The sequence below is a fragment of the Mustelus asterias genome, chromosome 5 (assembly GCF_964213995.1).
Source record: "Mustelus asterias chromosome 5, sMusAst1.hap1.1, whole genome shotgun sequence".
NCBI lineage: Eukaryota > Metazoa > Chordata > Chondrichthyes > Carcharhiniformes > Triakidae > Mustelus > Mustelus asterias.
In genome coordinates, this window is record NC_135805.1 from 90730478 (window position 1) to 90751946 (window position 21469).

General features: G+C 39.5%; 1 protein-coding gene across 1 annotated transcript in view; it reads right to left on the bottom strand.

Moving 5' to 3' along the window:
• The window catches only part of otofa (otoferlin a), a 379834-nt gene that overhangs the window by 4076 nt on the left and 354289 nt on the right, over positions 1-21469 (bottom strand). The window contains exons 44-46 of the mRNA XM_078213737.1: positions 13462-13703; positions 10012-10190; positions 7362-7462 (exon numbers count right to left, since the gene is read on the bottom strand). Coding sequence (XP_078069863.1) covers positions 7362-7462; positions 10012-10190; positions 13462-13703 — 522 coding nt within the window. The remainder of the gene's footprint in view (positions 1-7361; positions 7463-10011; positions 10191-13461; positions 13704-21469) is intronic.

A 21469-nucleotide genomic window follows, 5' to 3' on the forward strand; every position in this document is an offset into this window, starting at 1 on the left:
TGTAATATTGCAGGCGATTTAAGGAGAAAATAAACTGAAAAAGAGCAGGAAAACAGCTGTAGAGTAACACTGAAATGAATTATAACTTGAAATAAACATGTGCATTAACCACATTAGGGAAATGTGTACCTAAGGACACAGTGTGCATCTGGAATTTAGAGCATGAGATTTAGTATATGTAGAAAAATCAGTTTCTGTGTACCGCTATTTAGCAATAGGGTAGTGAAGGAAGCTTGGCTCCTCTTTGTTCCTCTACATGAGCTATAGTACCATAATATTGTATATTAATATTTTCAATAAATTTAAGTTAGTTGACATGAAAGATAATGGCCAGGATTTTGCAGAAAATGGTGAGGCTAACAGTATGCACAGTTATTATGGAGTAAATTGGACTATAACTCCCAGCGACTTCACATCTGTAATTAAGCACAGAAATCAGGAAGTTGTTGGCTGAGTTGTTCCTCCCTCTCCAGAAGCTTCACTACACTGGTACTGGTATTTCACGGAGAAACTCGGCATTGAAGTACATGGAGTTGCTGTACTTGTGTCGTAGATACCCACTAAATTGATCAGAAAATACTAGGGCTTGTCCACTCTGTGTAAATATATTTTACTGGTGTGATGAATCCTAATTTCTACCAACAACTATTCAGGCACTAAAAATTAACTTTTACAAGTGTGGAGTCTTATTTGTGCAAAATTTAATTCCTGTCAGATATTTTAAAATTAAGTTTTTTTTACATCTGATGCTTCCTGTAACTTTATCTCTTAAGCCTGCTTTTCTTTTACTCTATTGTGCTTTCTGTACATGATTCAATATTACATTTACTGTTGCAACTTAGAATTTCTGGTTCAGACTTTGCTTACCTTGTAAATAATTATTAGGTCTGATTGATTAAGGAGATACAGTACTGCTGGGTCCATTTACAGTCACCAAGTGCCCTCGAGCAGGCACTTTACTACAGTAGCTTTCGAATCGTCCCAGGTTCCAGTGAAGAAACCCAGTGAAAGTATGTGGGAAATATAAGAGCAATGAATGGCTGGTGCCATTCAGTGACTGCAAAAGCCATTAATTAAATAATTAATTTTCTTGCCTTCATTATGATATTTAGCAGCACAAATTTGCACCTTATTTGTGTAAGTTGATCCAGCCAAGTTAATGGAAACAATTAGTAATTGAGTATATTGCTCATCTACCCCTGTGCTTTATTAGGCAGTGCATTATAACAATACATTAATTAATAAAACATAACTGACTGCAATTCTAATAAGGATTTCGTCCTCTGAAGTAAAGGTAGATTAAATAAAAGGAATGCACACTGCACATGAAATATGAGAAAAATGGCTACCATTTTAAGGCCATTAGGCTCCAAGAATCTTCTTAACCAGGTAACCAGGCATGGAGTAAAGGAAGAGCCCCAGCAGAAGGAGAAGGAGCACAATTGCGAGGATCTTCAAAATCAGCCCACGATAGTTGTGCCAGATGAAATATCTGATTGACTTTAGAGGGTTCATAAACCAGATAAAGCTGGTGTCAGGGCGACTGCAGAGCAGAGGACAGCAAAATGTGAAGGGTCAAGATGAAAAGAGTGCAAAAAAGGAAAGGGAGCAGGGTAGGCAAAATGGAAAGAAGCAAAGAGATTATAATTAAATGAGTTACAGTTCAATGTCAAACGGAGACTGAAGATATTCCACTTAGTGGATACATAGCATATGATTGATCCGAACAATTTTGTTCCCTCTTGTGAACTTATTTCTAAGGGGAAAAATGATGATTAATCATTATCTCTGATATAAAACAAAAAAGCTGAAAGAAAATAGGTTTTGCAAAAGGAGTCTGCAATTTATGTTGTGGGATGACATTAATATATTTTTTAGTGATATAAAATGAGTGGTGTCTCATGAATTATCTTTCAGGATTCTCTGTAAAGACTGCAAGTTAATTTATAATGCTCACCCCTCTTCTGGAGTAAGGATGGGAATTAAACAGAATCTTTTATTGCAGAAGTCGTCCTAATAACATTACTTTCAAATGAGCTGTCTGATTGTTGCTCTTGTTTGGGAAAGTACTGAGTGATTCGATATAGAATTGTAGAATGATACAGCATGGAAGATTATCACAGCTTATTGTGTCCGTGTTGGCTCTTTGGTGGAATAGTACAGGCTCACTGTTCTGCTAATGTAGAGATATTGGGACTAAGACTGAGAAGGTGCTGTGAAAGCTTATTTTCCGATGATGCAGAATGAATACACCAATGTATTTTTTTGAAAAATCATAATATGACATCTTCAATGGTAAGTTATTCCCTGATTCCTCATATCACCCTGAGTGTGGACGCTCTGGGGTCCAGATTCCTGCCATGTCAGGACCACTCGGGCGAGCTTCATAAATGACAGGTGGGTCCTGGAAGCAGAAATCCTGCTTCCATTTTGGGCAGATCTCATTTTGCTGGCAGGGGAAAGAGACGGAGCCTGAATCGCACAGGAGGGAAACCTAAACTCAACATAGCATTTGATTTGACTACTGAGTACAAAGATACACAATATTTGTTACTTCATTGGTCTTAACAATAACGATGGGAAAGGCATAAACATTTGTGAAGGATGGATTTAAGGTCTATTTAAGCATCATGATTTAAATGCTCATCCCTTTAAAATTGGGGCAAAAAGGTCTCCAACTTTCACTTAAGAGTAGAAAGCAGACACCCACTGCTGCAGTGCACTGATTGTCTGGCTATCTGGTATAGCTTAGAAAAAAACATTAGCCATCTCTTTTTACAATTTCAATAGGCTCCATTATTTAGATTTTCTAAAGTTTAATATAACTGAGTCCTTTATGAATACTAAGGAACATAGATCTTAGGAGCAGGAGTAAGTTATTCAGCCCTTTGAACCTATTCAATAAGATCATGGCTGAACTGGTTGTGGTTTCAGCTTTACATTCCTGTCTGCACCCCATAACCATTGCTTGGTTCAGTTTCAAAAGGTGCAGAATGACTTATCTCAGCATATACATTTTGATTGACAGTTTTAAGAAGTTATTGAAGGATTATCTTTCTTCCATGTAGTTAGTGAAATAAATATTTGTTTTTACAATGCACCATTCAAGAGGATTTACATTTTTAAATGGGTTTTATGAATGAGAATTATTTTCAGTATCAAATGTGTTTGAGGGAGAACTTTACTGAATTGTTCAAAGTTTTTTAAAATCTCTACATGGTTCGTGCACTCTGCCTATAGTGGGTACTGGGGAGTGGTTATGGGGTTCATGGGGAACATGGAGGGGACATGCAGGATATGAAGAGGCATTGAGGTACCATGGGTGTATGAGGGGACATGGGATATGGAAGTGACATGGGGGAATATGAAGGAGCATTGGGGTGGATGGAATGGTGGGGAGGGAGGGTGAGATGGTGTGAAAGATGAAGCACAGGGGACCCAATAACCTTCAATACAACTGGGCCAAAGTCCCAGAGAACTGAGGCGGGTTTTCTCACTAGCTTTAGTACTCGCCACTTCTGTAGCTGTTGCAATTGGGACCTTTTTAAATGAGATAGGTTTGCCAAGTTGGAAAGCTTCATAAGTCAACATTCCCATCTTCTCCTCAAAAATCTGACTCTGGGATCAACTTTCCAGACAGTGGGTGGAGGGCCTGGTTCATGACCATTGCCCTCTATTTAACTAGCCATTCGATTGCACTGAGTAGAACATAGATGTGACTCTCACTTCTAATCTTTCCTCCTCATATTGAGGAGATCTTTCAAGGCACCACTGAGCATTTCACTGGTTCAATTGGAGAACTGGGCATAATGGAATAATTCTTCTTCACACTTAATTGACTTAATTGGCTTTTCCATTTAATATATACAAAACAAATAGAAACTTTTTGAATGTTACCAAGGGAATAGAAAACTGATTTAAGCAAGTTATAATATTTGATATTCAGTGCAATCATTTAAAAAAAATCTACTTCAGTAACATCAATTTCCACCTGTGTCAGAATTATAAGTTGTATTATGTTTTGAGCTCACACCTAATGAGACTGAGACTGCAAATAATTCATTTTTGATGAGATATTTCAAGGTAATAGGAAACGAAGACCTCATCAATCCGGATAGCATTTCAATTCAAGTCAATTTGGGTAAAGGAACAAAGGAGCACATGCTCCTAAATTTGATCAAAATAGATATTAGACATTTCTCGTGAGTAAATTGATTCATATCAATTTCATTGAGAAAAATTTACATTTCCAAATGAAATAAATTTTCAACTACTTGCATATTACGTATGCCTCGGATTTTACTTGTCTTAAATGAAGCCTCTTCATTAAAGTTACAACTGTTCTTTGCTCTTTTATAGTCAAATAGTTCAGCAAAAGTGGGTGGGATTTTCCGGCCCCCACCCGCTGACAGGATCTTGGCTGGCTCATCGCAACCACTGCAGCGGGATCCACCGCGTCAGGGCTGGAAAATCCCAGCCAATGTGATTCTAGGGAATATTACAGTAAATATTGCCCCTGCCACTAACTCTGTTCCATAGCCATTGATTCATTCCCATTCCCAGCCACTGTCTCGGACTGAAGCAGATTGTTCAGAACCTCATTTTCCCATTTGACTGAGGTGAGCTTCTGACCCAATATCTGCTCCATTTCAAGGCCTTGCCGCTCTTTAGCTCATCTGCTACTGGAATGTTCATCTATGCCTTTGTTACTTCAATACTCGACAAATCCAATGCTCTCTTGGCTATCCTAGATTCCACCCTCCATAACTTGAGCTCATCCATAGTTCTATTGTCCACATCCTAATTGCACCAATTCCCATTCAGTCTTTAGCTCTGTGCATGCTGATCTACATTGCTACTGTCTATATATTTTTAAATCCCTCCATAGCCTTGCACCTCCCCTCCCCCACTCCCTTGTTTGTCTATGTTTCCAATACTGGCCTCTTGTGCAACCACAACCTCTTTCACTGCACCTGACTGGCTATGCCCTATATTCTGAGGTTCTCTCCCTAACTCTTTAAACCTACTTCTCTAGCCACCAATGTGTGACTTATGTCAATGTTTTTTGTCTGAGAGAAATTCTCTGAGGCAACTTGGGCTGTTCTACTGTGCAAAAGGTGCTTTATAAAGGTTGCTGTAAAATACCTCTAATAAATGAACAACATGGAAAAAGTAAAGGACTGGTTGAGGCCTCATAACCTTTTCTTATTCTAAAAATTCTTACATGCCTAAAACTGATCATTTAGTATTTAAGCATTGGAGAAATGTTTAAAAGACAAACAAAACCACATAATATACTTAGATGCAGCAATGTATATTATGAGCTTGCATTGTCTTGAAAGCAATATTCTGGTATTCAGGGAAATAAAGTTACTTTGTGTACCAGACCCACACCAATTTTTTCTAGGGTGAAGGGTAAGACCCAGTTTGTTTATGTTAGACCCGGGCTCTTGGCCATCATCTAAATATCAGGTCCAATTTCTGCCTGAACCTGGTGTCAATGATATTCGGTGAGAGTTGATGAATATGGCAGGAGGCAATGACAGGAACTGCCCCAGGTAGTCAGACAACGGATGGAAGGTGATCAAGTTCAGGGAAAGAAACAGGGAACCAGGGACCACCTGTTCCTGGGCCAGATGGAAACCTTATCTAAACTGCTTTGAATGTGAATATATTCCTCCTTAACTAAGGTAACTAAAATTGTACACAGTACTCCAGGTATGGTCTCACCCATGCTCTGTACAGTTGTATCAAGACTTTCCCGCTTTTATACTCCATTCTACTTGTCATAAAGGCCAGCATTTCATTTGCCTTCCCACATTTTGCTGTATCTACATGCTGATGTTTTGTGATTCATGTACAAAGACACCCAGGTCGCTCTGTACTGGAGCATTTTGCCAAGTCTCTCCCTTTAAATGATGACCCAGATCTTCCAGTCATTGCTGCTGCCCACAAAGTTTTCTACGCGCCCACAGAATTGCCCACTTCCAGCTGGGACTTCTGATCCCGGCTGAGGCAGAACAGTCTCTTCAGGGTAAGTCCAGTAAGCACAGGAGAGTCATAGGAAGGAGAGGCTATGCCCTATTTTTTTAGAGCTGTCATGTTTGGTTCAGTTTTTAATGGTCACAATTATTTTAATGAATGAATGCAAGTGAGTGAGTGTGTAAGTGGGTGGAGGGGATGAGTGAATGGGTGGGAAGGGGTGAATGGGTGAGTGAGTTAGCAGTTAGGTCTAGGGTGTGGTCTGGGCTGGGAGTTAGGTTGGGGGAAGTGGTGGGAGAGAGAGTTGGGGTTGGATTGGGCAAGTGATTAGATGGGTTAGTTATGGTACTCATTTCAGAAATGCTGGCTAATATCTGTGTTAGACCACGTATTAATGAGTTTAACATTTCCAGGGTAAGTTTCCTGGTAAGTATCTGGCCTAAGTCTATGACCCTTTCGTGGACGGTCCCATCAATGCAAATCTGTCCATCGGAAGTTTAAATTTCCTGGACAATTGCAATGCCTGTGCCTATGTCAGCACTTCCTTGGGTCACGATGTGAACACAAACTTAATTACAGATTTCATGGCTCAGGACTTAAGAAGATTTGGGCCAATATTCTGTTTCTTTACTCTTCCTGCTGAAACAGACAACCTCGCTTTTTCCCTCATAATACATCTGCAAAATTCTTGTCCACTCAACCCATCTAAACCTCTTTTCAGACTCTTTGGATCCTCTTCACAACTTGCTTTCCTACAAATTTGGTCCCTGCATCCAAATCATTAATAGAAATCGCAAATATATTTAATTTAAATAAATATTTAATATTCAGGCAAATGAAAACTGGAGACTTATGATTAGGACGTTTGGATGTTGGAGGAGTTAGAACGTCAAGAACCTAGTTTAGAGGTGTATTAGACACAGAGGGGAGATCATCAGGTGTTGCAAGTCAACCTATTCCTTTATGACCGCTGCTGGTTTATAAGTATCTTGTTAACTACCTGTTAGCCATCTGCCTCAGAATATCAACCATTTAAACCCCACAGTAAATGACTTCAGTGGCTAATTTGAACAGCAATATTATAATACCTTATAGATGTTGAAGCTCTTTTGAAAGGAATAGAAAATTTTCAGTATGCTATTTTTATCATGCTTTATCCAACTTTTAAAAACTATGAGTATAAAGTAATAAAACAGATCAGAAAAGTTAAATCAGAACCCTTTTAAAAAAAATACTTGTGTCTGCAAAAATTCTGACCTGGTACTCCCAAATATTATCAGAAAAAGAATTGTATTTTTGGCATATCCCTCAAATGACTCAGTAAATGCTTAGTGACATTACTGAGACATAAACTGTAATTCAAACGGAGATGCACTTACTTTGGCTTCTCCAGTGGCTCTGGCTCATTGCGAGCGAGGCCTGCAGGGCTCTTCTCAGCTTCTTCTGCTGTCAACAAGTGTAACTCAGCCTCCACTTTACCCTGAAAAAAGAACAATCTGGTGAATGGTGAATGGTTCTTTCACCGAGTATGAAGTGAAGGTCACTTTGTGAGAGTTAATTCCAGGTGCTGGTGAATACCATGGAGCTCTGAAAGCTTGTGTGGCTTTTGCTACCAAATAAACCTGTTGGACTTTAACCTGGTGTTGTTAAACTTCTTACTGTGAATACCATGTTTACAGTGGAAACACTTGACCTGAGGAATTCAGCCACGGTTCATAGTGCAGAGGAGTGCTGATATCCAGCTGCCAAACGGGTGTCCTCTTGTCTGGATACAAAACTTAATATGGGGCAAAGTAAGAATACTGTTCAAGTTTGTCGTAATTTATTAGGTGGTATTCTTATCTTTTGAAATTAGGATTTCTTTTTTGTTTCTCATTCGTTCTTGGTCACACTGCGTCCAATGTAATAAAACAGTGACTTGGTAGTTGTTACATTGTAATTGTGGAGACCATGTCACAATTTTCACCCCCACCAACCACAACACATACGAGTATGGAGACAAGCTGGGTGAAAGGCCAGCCTCTGTGATCCAGCACTTTATCGTAGCTGCAAAAAAACTCTGACCCTCACCCTCTTCCACTGCCACATACACCCCATGCTCCATTCATGCCGATCCATGCCATCTATGCATCCACCACCACCCATTGGCCCCTCATATCTCCCATGACATTCTATGCCTCTCTACCAACCCTCCATGGCCATTTGCAGCCTTAATCCTGACAGTGGCAACTCATGTCAACCTATGCCCTCCACCCACCACCTTTTGCCTTTATACCACCCATGCCAACTGACTCAGTATCCACTATGGCAGACCTCAGGATGCATGATGAGAGGAAATCAAATAAAGTTCTAAGTGTCTATTGATTAATTCACTTAAGAATATCATTGATAAAAACCCATTCACTACATTTAAATTCCTTCAAGCACTTCATCCCTTATAAAAACACACATTTTAGTCATATCCTAAGATTAAATACTTTATAAGCATTTGGAGCTATCAATTAAACTGAACTGACAGGCACCTAACTGTGATACATATAGGTTGTGAAATCAGTCATGCAGCACAAAATCTATTGGGATATCCCTTAGACTTATGTCAACAGACAGAATGAAATAGCAAGCATTGATTTTTTTTGTCAATTTAAATAAAGGAGATTTAAATGCCTTGACAAATTGACGGTTCAAATGAGCTTTGACAGCTCCCTTGACACTTCCTTGACAGCTTGACAGTTCCAATGAGTTTATTCACTTTTCACACACATTCAAGTCTAATTTTAGCAATCCCAATGGGCACTTGACATCTCCCAAAGGACACCTTACCTCTCCCACAGGTGTCTTCGGACCCATAAAAAAGGTTTTTTTTAACCATCAAAGAACTCTGCTAATGTTAGACTTTCTCCTGATAGGAATGGATATGCAAAGTGCAACCTGCTCCCATTTCCTAGTTCCCTCCCCCCACCAGAAATGGTGGGTGCTGGGCATGGGGGCGGGACTTCTGGAATCAGGCCTATGGCACCATTTTGGAGAAGCTAGAGACCCTCTCCATTGCTGTGCAAATTCAGCCACAAGTATTTAAATATATATATACATACTTAAAAAGTCTTTATTATATTTTAGCTCCTACCTTAGTCCTATGGTGTTTAAACCAAACCCTTATTTCACCAAAATTAAAAGTGAAGGGATTCAGAAGTTTCTGTTTATTGGTTTGCTGGAATACTTCAATGTAATTGACTATTTACCCTGCTTGATGGCATTCTGACATTCCATCAGGTAGAAACTGATGAGAGGAAAGGGGAACTCCATGCTGCAGAGATCACCTTTCTTTGAGGTCAGTGGCGAGCGCTGGTTTGTTTTCCACTGGCCACTAAATCCAGCCTGAACATTTTTGTTTCACCTACCCGAGATGAAATATTTGACTGTTTGTTGTGAGCAACTCATTCCCAACCTTCATTTTGGTAAAGTTTATCTGATATAAATCTTAATGGGTTTCCAAGCTTCAGCAGCTAGTATTAGTCGGGGAAGGGTGGGACTCCCCATTTGCTGCATTATCAAACCTCTCCACAGGTAATCTGCTGAGTGTTACCAGCATTTTCCCTTATTTCAAATTTCCAGCATCTGCAGCTTTTTTTACATTTTTTGTTTGAACAAAACGTAAGGAATCCTCTTTAGAATAACCTGACTGGAAGCGCCTTTAGGTATTCAATGGAACAAAGATGGTGCTGTGGGTTTGGACAGTAGAAAAGACATGTATCTCCATTAACAATGTATTAAGGGGACTGCAAACAGGTCACTGTTATCAACGATGAAACACCACGATTGCTGAAGGAGACTCCAGTTTGTAAACTAATACTGTTATAATGAAATGTTACTTCCTTCCTTTTTACCAGGCTTCCACTGGTAAGAGAAAATATATTGAGAGTGTGTATTTTATACGTTTTAGACAAATCGGATTCTTTAGCATCAATGTGGCCATTTTTTAAAAATAAGAGACAAACTCTATTTAGAACTTTGAAACAGTAAATTTCTTACTGTAAGCTCCATTTCATCATTTTCATTTCTTGCCACAAATGGCCACCAGCCTTTCACCCTCTTCTGTTTAAAAATAGAGACTGTGGGAAAAGCAGCTTCATCTGTAGCCATTTCAATTGTGCATAGCTTGGCTGTTTTTGCTCCACGTGTGAATCTGTTCAGATCCAATTCAATCGCACCTGCCAGGAAAATGAACAATGGAAGAAGTAACAACCAGGTTAAGGAAAACTGCCTCGTTAAAGAAATGCCTCTTTGTTAATTATGTCATTAACATTGTTGAATGACTTTTGACAACTAGGTGCCTTTGTGTAGAACAGTACCAGGTTTCTGGTGTCAACCTTGAACAAATTCCTAAGGTGAAGGTTTTTCTGTTGCCACTGAATCACAGAAATGAGGCACCAACTCATCAAGAACATTGAATTTAATTAAACGAGCTAAGCAGTGACTGTCACACAGCTGCAGTATTATTGATTACGAGGGACATGAGGGCAGCACAGTGGTTAGCACTGCTGTCTCACAGCACCAGGGACCCGGGTTCCGTTCTGGTCTTGGGTGACTGACTGCCTGTGTGGAGTTTGCACGTTCTCCCTGTGTCTACGTGGGTTTCCTCTGGGTGCTCCAGTTTCCTTCACAGTCCAAAAATGTGCAGGTTAGGTGGATTGGCCATGCTAAATTGCCCTAGTGTCCCAAGATATTTAGGTGTTAGATAGTTAGATGGATTGGCCATGGTAAATGTGTGGGGTAATGGGAGAGGGCCTGGGTAACATACTTGCTACCAAATAAACCTGTTGGACTTTAACCTGATGTTGTTAGACTTCTTACTGTAACATACTCTGCCAGAGAGTCGGTGCAGACTGTATGGGCTGAATGGCCTCCCTCTTCGCTATAGGGATTCTATGAAGTGCAGGATTATACACACTGGCTGCTGGGGAAAGCCTTATAATGCCAACTGATTGTTCAAGAAATCCGAAATTAATTTGGAAGCAAAATCTTCTCGATGTAAAGCAAAAATATTTAGCAATGCATCACAATGATGAACAGTGTTTAGAAACCTGGTAAAGTATCTGCAGGCACCAATATTTCCACAGTATCAGCAACTGATGTTTTCTACTCTGGGTGCATATATGTCAACCCACCCAGTCAATCAGGCTGATTTTTCCCATCTCCAACAGTTTCTGAACTGAAGTGGCCAAATAAAATGAAAACATAAACTATTTTCTTTTTAGTGATTTTTCAGGATATTCTTGGTGTGTTGTCATTCCTATCAATGGTGTAAGTGTAGCAGGTTTGAGAATGTGATATTACCCCCTACCTTTCCCCTTTCCTGTTCCTGGTTAAGTTCCTGGATATTCTGGAACTAACATGCAGCCATGATCAGGACTTCAGAGTAAATCTGCCACTACTGTTCACCGTCAACATGGACAAACAATATATAATGTTCATCTGATTCCACTCAGGGTGAAATTTTGCTCCTGGCCACGCTTCCATTCCCCATCCCACCTGCTTTACAATCATGATTCAGTGTCCAGGGGCGATGAAACCGCCTGCAGCAACTTCACTGCCACATTGGTTGATGTGGACTAACTCTGCACAGATCAGGATTAACACTGGGAGATTCAAGACCTGTCCAGTTGAATACACCACATGCAGCATTTTGGGGTGGCACAGTGGTTAGCACTACTATCTAACAGCACCAGGGACCAAATTTGATTCCGGCCTTGGGTCACTGTCTGCGTGGAGTTTGCACTTTCTCTCTGTGTCTGCATGGGTTTCCTCCGGGTGCTCCGGTTTCCTCCCACAGTCTGAAAGATGTGCTGGTTAGGTGCACTGACCATGCTAAATTCTCCCTCAGTGTACCCAAACAGGTGCCGGAGTGTGGCGACTAGGGGATTTTCACAGTAACTTCATCGCAGTGTTAATGTAAACCTACTTGTGACACTAATAAATAAATAAAATTTTGCAAAGCAATGGTTTCAGAGTTCAAAAGAATAGGAAAGGCAACAGGATAAAAGAAGAAACAGTGATCACATGACATAAAGTTGAGGTTTAAAAGCCTGCAAATTGTAAGAAGGGAAGTGAAGACACAGATGAACAAGGTGTGAGTTGCATAATTTTGAAGTCCTGAGAAAGAATGAAATAAAATGATAGTGTGATGAATATTGAGTTCAACACTGGAAATGCAGGGTAGGGGAAATAGTCACGTAGAACAGTGTATTTGAAACCTAAGAGGAACATGATCAATGTTTAAAAATAATTAATTTTGCAACATCAAATTAACAACAAAGGAAAGAATCTCAAAAAGTTAGATATGAAAGGATTATCAGACATGTTCCTGTATTGTGTGTATTTTCCAACAGAATTAGCAGAGGAATTCTAACTGCGTCTGTATTTGATACTTTATAACTCATTTGTGATACATTTTTATTGTTTACGCTGGGCTTGATCAATCTACTTGATTAGAAGTCAGTGCAGTGGGTGTGGTGCAGGTGAAGTTCTGCAGTTCTCCCATTTGTTATAACCGCAAGTTTGGAAGTTTGATCATTTTCCCGAAGTTTCTAGGCTTCCTTGCAGCTCGTACAGGTGATGTAGATTGAAAAGTAAACCGTAATCTTTAATCTCAAGTTACTTTATTGCTTTGATGTTCTAGTTCAATTCAACTTTAAAATTTTTTGAATCAAACCAGACTCAATGTATAGAAAAATCTGAAGGTTGATTCTTACTATCCAACGAGTGAATTTAACAGAAGAAAACTGTCCCAAATTATTTAAAAGAGAGTCACGTAAAAAAACCTGATACTGAGTCAGAGGACGTATTAGAAGGGATGAACAAAAGCTTGGTTGAGGAGGTGTGTTTTTTCCCCAAAATGATCTTAAAGAGGAAAAAGATGATGGAAAGGCTGAAGTGTTTAGGGAGGATGGGATCCTGGTGGCTGTCACTGGTGAATCAAACAGAGGGATGGAGTAGAGAATTCAGGGGGATTAATAAGTCTAGAACTATTTACAGAGATTGGGAGGGGCAAAGCCCTGAAGGGATTTAAACACAAAAGGTGAGAATTTTAATTTGGAGGCATTGGAGGACCAGGAGTCAATGTAGATCAAGGAGGACAGGAGTGACGCGTGATCAGGATTTGGTGCAGAATAAGGTACAGGAAACAAAGTTTTACATAGGCTGAAGTTACAGAGGGTGGAGGATGGGGATATGTATCTAATTTGAAAGTGTTTAGTGTATCCTGACGGTTTATAGGTGGATATTATTGGTGTCAATCTGTCAGGGCAGGAGGCTAAGGGATTATTTCCCCTCTTTCTATGGATAGAACCATGTCACAGGAGAATAAACATTCTTAATGATAAACATACATTCAGACTAGCTATCCATAGAAAGTCCTGGATTTAAAAATCCCAGATTTAATGTCTCAGTAGGGTGGCACAAAGAAACAAGATTAAAACATACCAAGGAAATCATCAGCTGAGAAGTGGTCAGCATCCCACACTTGCAGCGTTAGACGAGCTGGGATCTTGTACTCGGTCTCATCCCAAGAAAACATGGATTCCTTCTTGGAGATGACAATCTTCTCCTCAGCCATCAAGTAATCAAAGGGGAAGATAAACCGCCAGTTGAAGTTGCCTTCGCCAGTCAGTGAGTGATAATGTACATCAGTGTCCTGCTTGTCCTCCTGCTGCCCTTTCAGCCAGCTACAAGAAACACCCAAACAACCGTAACACATGAAAGCAGGCAAATGATTTAATTAATTGCTCCCCGAACCAAAAAAAATGTTGTCTGCAATTTTCCTTCAGGAGATTTTGCATTTTGACTGTTGATTCGAAAGAATGATCCAAATTATGCCTGGGTCCAAATTGGAGGAAATTGTTCACATTTTGTACATGGCTATGCATAGCAACATTTATCTGCCCTGAATGGTGGATGAGATTTTTAAAAATGTGCTGTGATGATCGCAAATTAGGTTTTGATAAAGGCATGTGACTTGGAAGGGAAATTGGATATAATGGTGGTCCCATGCATCTGTTGCTATGTAGTGGAGGTCTGAGAGATGCTATAGTAAAACCTATTTCTAGCCTTTCAGCCCATTTGATCTTATTCCTCCAGAATACACCATCAAGCAGTTTCATAGATGACTTTCATACTGTGCACAAAAAGTGAATCTAGAATATTTTAACAACTGCAGTGATACTGTCAGCTGACATCAGCTTTAGTCAGATATATGAACCAACACTGCAGTGAGGTTGTTTATACCATCATTAACATCACTGAACTCTGTAAATGATTGCATTGCCTGCTAATTGAGTTGCTTCCATTATTTGTACTTTGTGCTCCTCAGAGTCCTCTGGTGAAAAGTGAAAAGAAAACAAGATCTTGTTGGATTTGAATTCTAAGGTTCTTTGCAATGTCACCAGCTACAGTGGGAGTTTTTAAAAAAATTGTTTGCTAATCTTCAAAGTAGAACAGAAGATGTAATGATTTTACCCACAGAAGTCACATTTTCTATTGTCAGATAGGAAGTATCTTTTGGCAAGCTTGGCAGGTCTCAGCTAGCTTCTGAGATATTAAAAAAATGTGATGGGGATGTGGAAAATTGACCCTTACAACCAACTAACTTACCAACACCAATTATGGCTTGGGGTCATTAGTAATAATTTACCTTAAAATGCATAAACTGAAAAATCTATATCTAATTGTTGCAAAAATTATTCCAGAGAAACAGGTGTCACTGCCAAGGCCAGTATTTATTGCTGTCCCTACTTGCCATTGAGGAGGTGGTGGTGAGCCTATTTTTTGATCTACTACAGTCTATGTGGTGCAAGCAATCCCTCGGTGTCATTAGGAAGGAGGTTCCAGGATTTTTGCTCAACAATGATGAAGAAACAGCAATATATATCTTCAGGAAACACGTGTGACTTGGAGGGGAATTCGGACATGAAGGTGTTCCCAAGCACCAGTTGTCTTGTCCTTCTCTGCAGTGAAAGTCTGAGAGGTTCTATAGTAAAACCTACCTGTAGCATTCTCTTTAGTAATACTGAGAATTTATCTCTGTTGTAAAATTGACTTTCCACATCCCAGTAGGCAAAGCTCATTAAGATCTCAAATTCATGAACTGAAATAAAGATTTCACTGCAGTGACCTTGTCTACAATCCAATCTTGATGTTTAGGCCTTTTCATCGAGAAGTCAATAGTTATTGCTCATGGAAAATATTCTCCACCCATACTTCTATCCCAAAAGTGAATGTAATGACCATCTTGACAATTCAAGAACATCATGATGTCTGAGTGAAAAAATGGCTGAAAGGTTATGATCAAGAGTTTTATGATGCTGTCATTATGAGTTTTTGGAAAGGATTAGGTCTCTTTATCAACCTTGTATGTCAGCAATGATATACATTTTCATCAGTCATGCATTCCCCAAAAAACATGCAGCAAGCATTTCACCTCCAAGCAAAGTCAACTTAATACCTAACTGCAACATCTAACACCACCATTACAGCAACTCTGTGTTTTGAGGTATATTTTCTGTGGAAGATGAAAAACTTCATTTTATGCTGTGTAGGATGAAATTATTTTAAAATTAACCGGGAAAAAGCTTTACTGGCTATTTTTCCAGTTGTTAGCAACATCCATAATGTGATTCCGGTTAGATACTGACTTGTTCAATGAGGATTATGAATTTGAAGGTGAACTTGATGCGGATCGGAAAATTTGTTCTGGTATGAAATCAGTCAGCTGGTGTCTTTCTGTGTGAAAAGATTCACAAGCTCAAAGAACATACCTCTCAACACAGTAAAGCTGCTGTTAGAGTAACAGTACATAAACTAAGAGAACATAATCATTGTTTGACATAGCCCATGCCAAAAGATAATATTCCTGGGATTCTAAGAAACAAACGATTGATCGACAAATTGTTCATTTTTAATGGAAAGAGAAAATAACATTAAAAAGGAAATATTCTGTGGACTTCATTTCATTTCACCCTTTGAGTACTAATCCTAACGTGTTATCATGCTCAATTAATTTATGTTGCTGTTGGAGCAGTCTGAAATGGCTAGCTTGTTTCCAACAAAATTATCTTTTTAAGATTACCTTTTGTTTCAACAAGGAGCCAAGCAAATGATACTACTCATCAGGAGTGTCAACAACTTCCAAGACCATTGTCAGTACAATTAGAGACATTCTCCCTTCTGGAGTATTCATTCAGTGAAATAAAATTAGTTCATTTTAATTAGATATAAAATACCTTGCACTTCTCAAAGGGTTAAATGCTTTTATACAATTTAAAGTTAATTATTGGTAGCACTGATCTGTTCCACAACTCAATCCATATCAAAGTTGCACAACAACTGAAACCTATGGTGCTTTCATGGTTTGTCCCCACCAGCCTGTGAGGGTCTCTATAAATGCTTCACAATAGGATTTTGCTGCAATCAGATTACTGCATCAATAGATACAATCCCATTAGTTCATAAAATATTGGTGAACGTACTAGAAAACGTTTACAGTTGGGATCCCTGCAAATGGATGTTAAAAATAAGGCAATTTAAAAAATGTAAATATATGGAATATTGCCTTTTAACTATTTATAAGTTGAACTAACTCAACCTCCCCTCTTTGCAGATGGTACTGTTAGGTAATGTATTGCACATAATCATGCATGACTAGAACTGGTTGCAAGCAACATGGCAATTCCATTGCCTAAACATGTCGTCCAGTTAGGCATTAAACATGTTTATATGACAGCAACAACTGAAACAAACACAAAAGCATTAGAATTTCCCCAATTTTGCTAGCTCTCTCTTCATCTTATAAATTAACACGAACCTATGGAGTACAATTAGCAAAAAACAAATCTCTTTGGTTCCATGTTATTTTGTTCTTTCCATGGGACTATCTCTCTATATAAATGTTCCCATAGCTGGTAGAGAAATTGACTGGTTTCCATGATTGGGATGTTCTGAATTCTTCATCCTGTTGGAAGGTGTTATTCATGTGGATGAATTGAAAAACATTGTTTACTTTGCTCGAAGGCAGAGGTTTTCAAATGGGGATCCGTGAAGCATTTCTGGGGTTTATGACCCAGGCTCACCCACAGATGGGCAACGTGGACAACTGGCCAGGATACAGCTGCCATTAAATGAGTGAGATGTGGGTAGAGGCCTGTTCTGATTCCCCTATATTCCAAATTCACCCCTGCTCCACAAGAGCACATTCTGCTTTCTTCAGGCTCCCTCCCTCTGCGAGTTCCTACACTCCGTATGCTTCCTCTTTCTCCAATCTCTGCTTTTCGCAGGTTTCTGGTCTTACTGTGGCATGACTTCCTCTTGCTTTCTCCCAAGGCTTTCTCTGTGTTCTGCTTTCCCTGGGCTCTTGCAAAGGATAGACAGACTCTGCAGTGCGGCACATTCATCTTGCTGATGTACAAGGTAAATGCCTGATTTCTTAAAAGCATTTGGAAAATATATTTTTCATGCAACACTTTCATAGTATGAGTATTATGATATTAAATTTACTTGGGGGTCCCATAATTACTAATACATTTGAAAAGGGGTACTTCAACCAAAATGTTTGAGAACCACTGCTCTGGAGGTGCCATCTATCCAGCCTAAGTAACAGGCCATGATGATCAATTTAAAGAAATGCCATTAGCAGCAAGCTATTGTGCCTTCTGAAAACATTTTATTATTTCTAAAATGTTCAGGCAAAAATCTGATGGAGAATCATCCAATGATATAGGGGAGGCTTCAAAGAGGAATCAAAGCAAGGAAAAATGCAAATTTATTATGATGGTGAGATGACCCTACAATAAAGTGATATGCCACAGTGTAGTAGCACGCAGGTTTGTACCTGTTATTCATACTTGATAGGCTTCTGACCTTAGCTGAGCTACCAACTGGAAAGTAGCTGCAACCCTGTGAGGAGGAAGAGAAAATTTCAGGGTGAACCACCTCGACTATTCTCATGAACCTCCAATGATACGTTACAGAGACAGCAGATATCTGAAAGTGGCTCACCACAGACTCTTACGGGAGGGGAATGGTCATAGAGTCAGAGGGGTTTACAGCATGGAAACAGGCCCTTCGGCCCAACTTGTCCAAGCCGCCCCTTTTTTTAACCCCTAAGAAAAAATTGCCTCTCTGGACCCTTTTGTATCTCCCCCCTCTCACCTTAAATCTATGCCCTCTAGTTTTAGACTCCCCTTACATTTGGGTAAAGATATTGACTTTTTAGCTGATCTATGCCCCTCATTATTTTATAGACCTCTATCAGATCACCCCTAAGCCTACTATGCTCTAGAGAAAAAAGTCACAGTCTATCCAGCCTCTCCTTATAACTCAAACCATCAAGTCCCGGTAGCATCCTCGTAAATCTTTTCTGCACTCTTCCTAGTTTAATAATATCCTTTCTAATAACAGGGTAACCAGAACTGTGCACAGTATTCCAAGCGTGGTCTCACCAGTGTCTTGAACAACTTCAACAAGACATCCCAACTCCTGTATTCAATGTTCTGACCAATGAAATCAAGCATGCTTAATGCCTTCACCACTCTGTCCACCTGTGACTCCACTTTCAAGGAGATATGAACCTCTCTTTGTTCTTTAACTCTCCCCAACGCCCTACCATTAACTGAGTAAGTCCTGTCTTGGTTCGATCTACCAAAATGCATCAACTTGCATTTATCTAAATTAAACTCCATTTGCCACTCGTCAGCCCACTGGCCCAATTGATCAAGATCCCATTGCAATTGAGATAACCTTCTTCACTGTCCACTATGCCACCAATCTTGGTGTCATCTGCAAACTTACTATGTCTACTAAATTCTCATCCAAATCATTAATATAAATGACAAATAACAGTGGACCCAGCACTGATCCCCGAGGCACACCACTGGTCACAGGTCTCCAGTTTGAAAACCAACCCTCTACAACCACCCTCTGTCCTCTGTCATCAAGCCAATTTTGTATCCATTTGGCTATCTCACCCTGTGAGATTTAACCTTATGCAACAACCTACCATGCGGTACCTTGTCAAAGGCCTTGCTAAAGTTCACGTAGATATCAACTGCATTGCCCTCATTTACCTTCTTGGTTACCCCTTCAAAAAACTCAATCAAATTTGAGAGATATTTTTTTCCACTCACAAAGCCAGGCTGACTGTCCCTAATCAGTCTGTGCGTCTCTAATTGCCAGTAGATCCTGTATCTCAAAATACCTTCTAACAACTTACCCACTACAGATGTGAGGCTCACCAGCCTGAAGTTCCCAGGCTTTTCCCTGCAGCCCTTCTTAAACAAAGGCACAACATTTGCCACCCTCCAATCTTCAAGCACCTCACCTGTGGCTGTCAATGATCCAAATATCTCTGCTGGGGTGCCCACAATTTCCTCCCTAGCCTCCTTCAATGTCCTGGGATACACTTCATCAGGTCCCAGGGATTTATCCACCTTGATGCGCTTTAAGACTTCCAGTGCCTCCTTTTCTGTTATATGCACACTCCTCAAGACATCACTATTTATTTCCCCAAGTTCTCTAACATCCATGCTTTTCTCAACAGTGAATACTGATGAGAAATATTCATTTAGGATCTCACCCATCTCTTGTGGATCCGCACATAGATGACTTTATTGATCCTTAAGAGGTCCTACTCTCTCCCTTGTTACTCTTGTGCCCTTTATGTATTTGTAGAAGCTCTTTGGATTCTCCTTTGCCTTTTCTGTGAAAACAATCTTGTGTCCCCTTTTTGCCCTCCTGATTTCTCTCTTAACTCTACTCCTACATCCTCTATACTCTTCAAGGATCCACTTGATCCCAGTTGCCTATGCATGTCATGTGCCTCCTTCTTCTTCTTGACCAGGGCCTCAATATCCCGAGTTACCCAGGGTTCCTACTTCTACCAGCCTTGTCCTTCACTCTAAGAGGAATGTGCTTACCCTGAATCCTGGTTAACACACTTTTGAAAGCTTCCCACTTACCAGACGTTGCTTTGCCTTCCCACAGACTTCCCCAATTAACTGTTGAAAGTTTGTGTCTGATACCATCAAAATTGGCCTTGCCCCAATTTAGAATTTTAACTTTTGGACCAGTCCTATCATTCTCCATAGCTATCTTAAAACTAATGGAATTATGGTCACCGGTCCCAAAGTGATCCCTCACTAACACTTCTGTCACTTGCCCTTCGTTATTTCCCAAGAGGAGGTCAAGTTTTGCCCCCTCTCTAGTTGGGCCATCCACATACTGAATGAGAAATTCCTCCTTTATGTTATTGGCTACCTTTATGAATTACAACATACTCATTTTTATTTTGAGGGAAATAAGTTACATCCAAAGGAATTAAAATAGATGATTGTTTGCTATAATCCATCTATGGGCGCTGTATGAAATTTGTCCTATATTGAGAATGTGTACTTTTTTTTATCCAATCTGACTGTTTAGAGACAGTATTGCACTATGGGGGTGCTACAATGAGTCAAACCAGGAGATTCCAGTAAAATCTAATGACCCCAACTTAAAGTTTTAAGACATTTTTGTCCTCGTGCACCCACAAGCAAATATTTTTGTCACTTTGTTGCATGCTCTTTATGAACAATTACGATCCTGCATATTTCACCCAAGGCTAATTTAAGCACTGGTCATGCAGGGAACATGTACAGACATGCCAGAAAAAAAAAACAAATTAAACCCGCTCTCTGGAAAAAATAATCAGAATGCATGTTAAAATGTTGTTACGACTGACACCATACCAATCATATTTGTAGTTTTTTTCAGGTTACATCTTGTCATATTTTGCACTCTTAATTTATATTTCTTTATCATATTACTGAATTAATGACTGATTTTCAATAATGAGGTAAGTTCAGATATAAATTCATGACAAGTTATAATCTTTGCCCTGGTTTTGTGTACTGAAGTCTGCAAATTATATTCTGGTGATTGTTTAATGCCTCTGTTATAAGAGTGGACAAATATATTTCATCCACTTTGTATCATGGAGTAAATTACCCAAGCTTATATTTCAGGCTGAAGATGCTGGAGAGGAATGATTTTCATTCAGACTAACATTCTAAGTATATAAAAATCCAACAGGCTAACATGAAATGCAATGATGCTGCCACTAATATAAATGAACCAGACTTATGGATTGGCATTTATATCAAATTAGCGAACATCCCTCTTGAATCATCAAGCTCTAAAGCTGCTAGTTTATTTTTTCTATAGGTTTTCAAGTTTTGTGCAGTCTGCTTTTGTGCTTTAGTCCACCGGTTTGAGTTAAGTAAGTACCAATCTTTTAGGTTTCAACCTTCTGCTCATGCCAGTGCTGTGTTCATCATTTTTTGTACATTGTAAATTATCTCTGAAATGGTTATGAATGAAGGCATTTTCACTTAAGCTACAAGGGGATCTGTGTCAAGTGAAAATGTCTGATAACAATCTTCCAACATCAGACAAAATATAATCA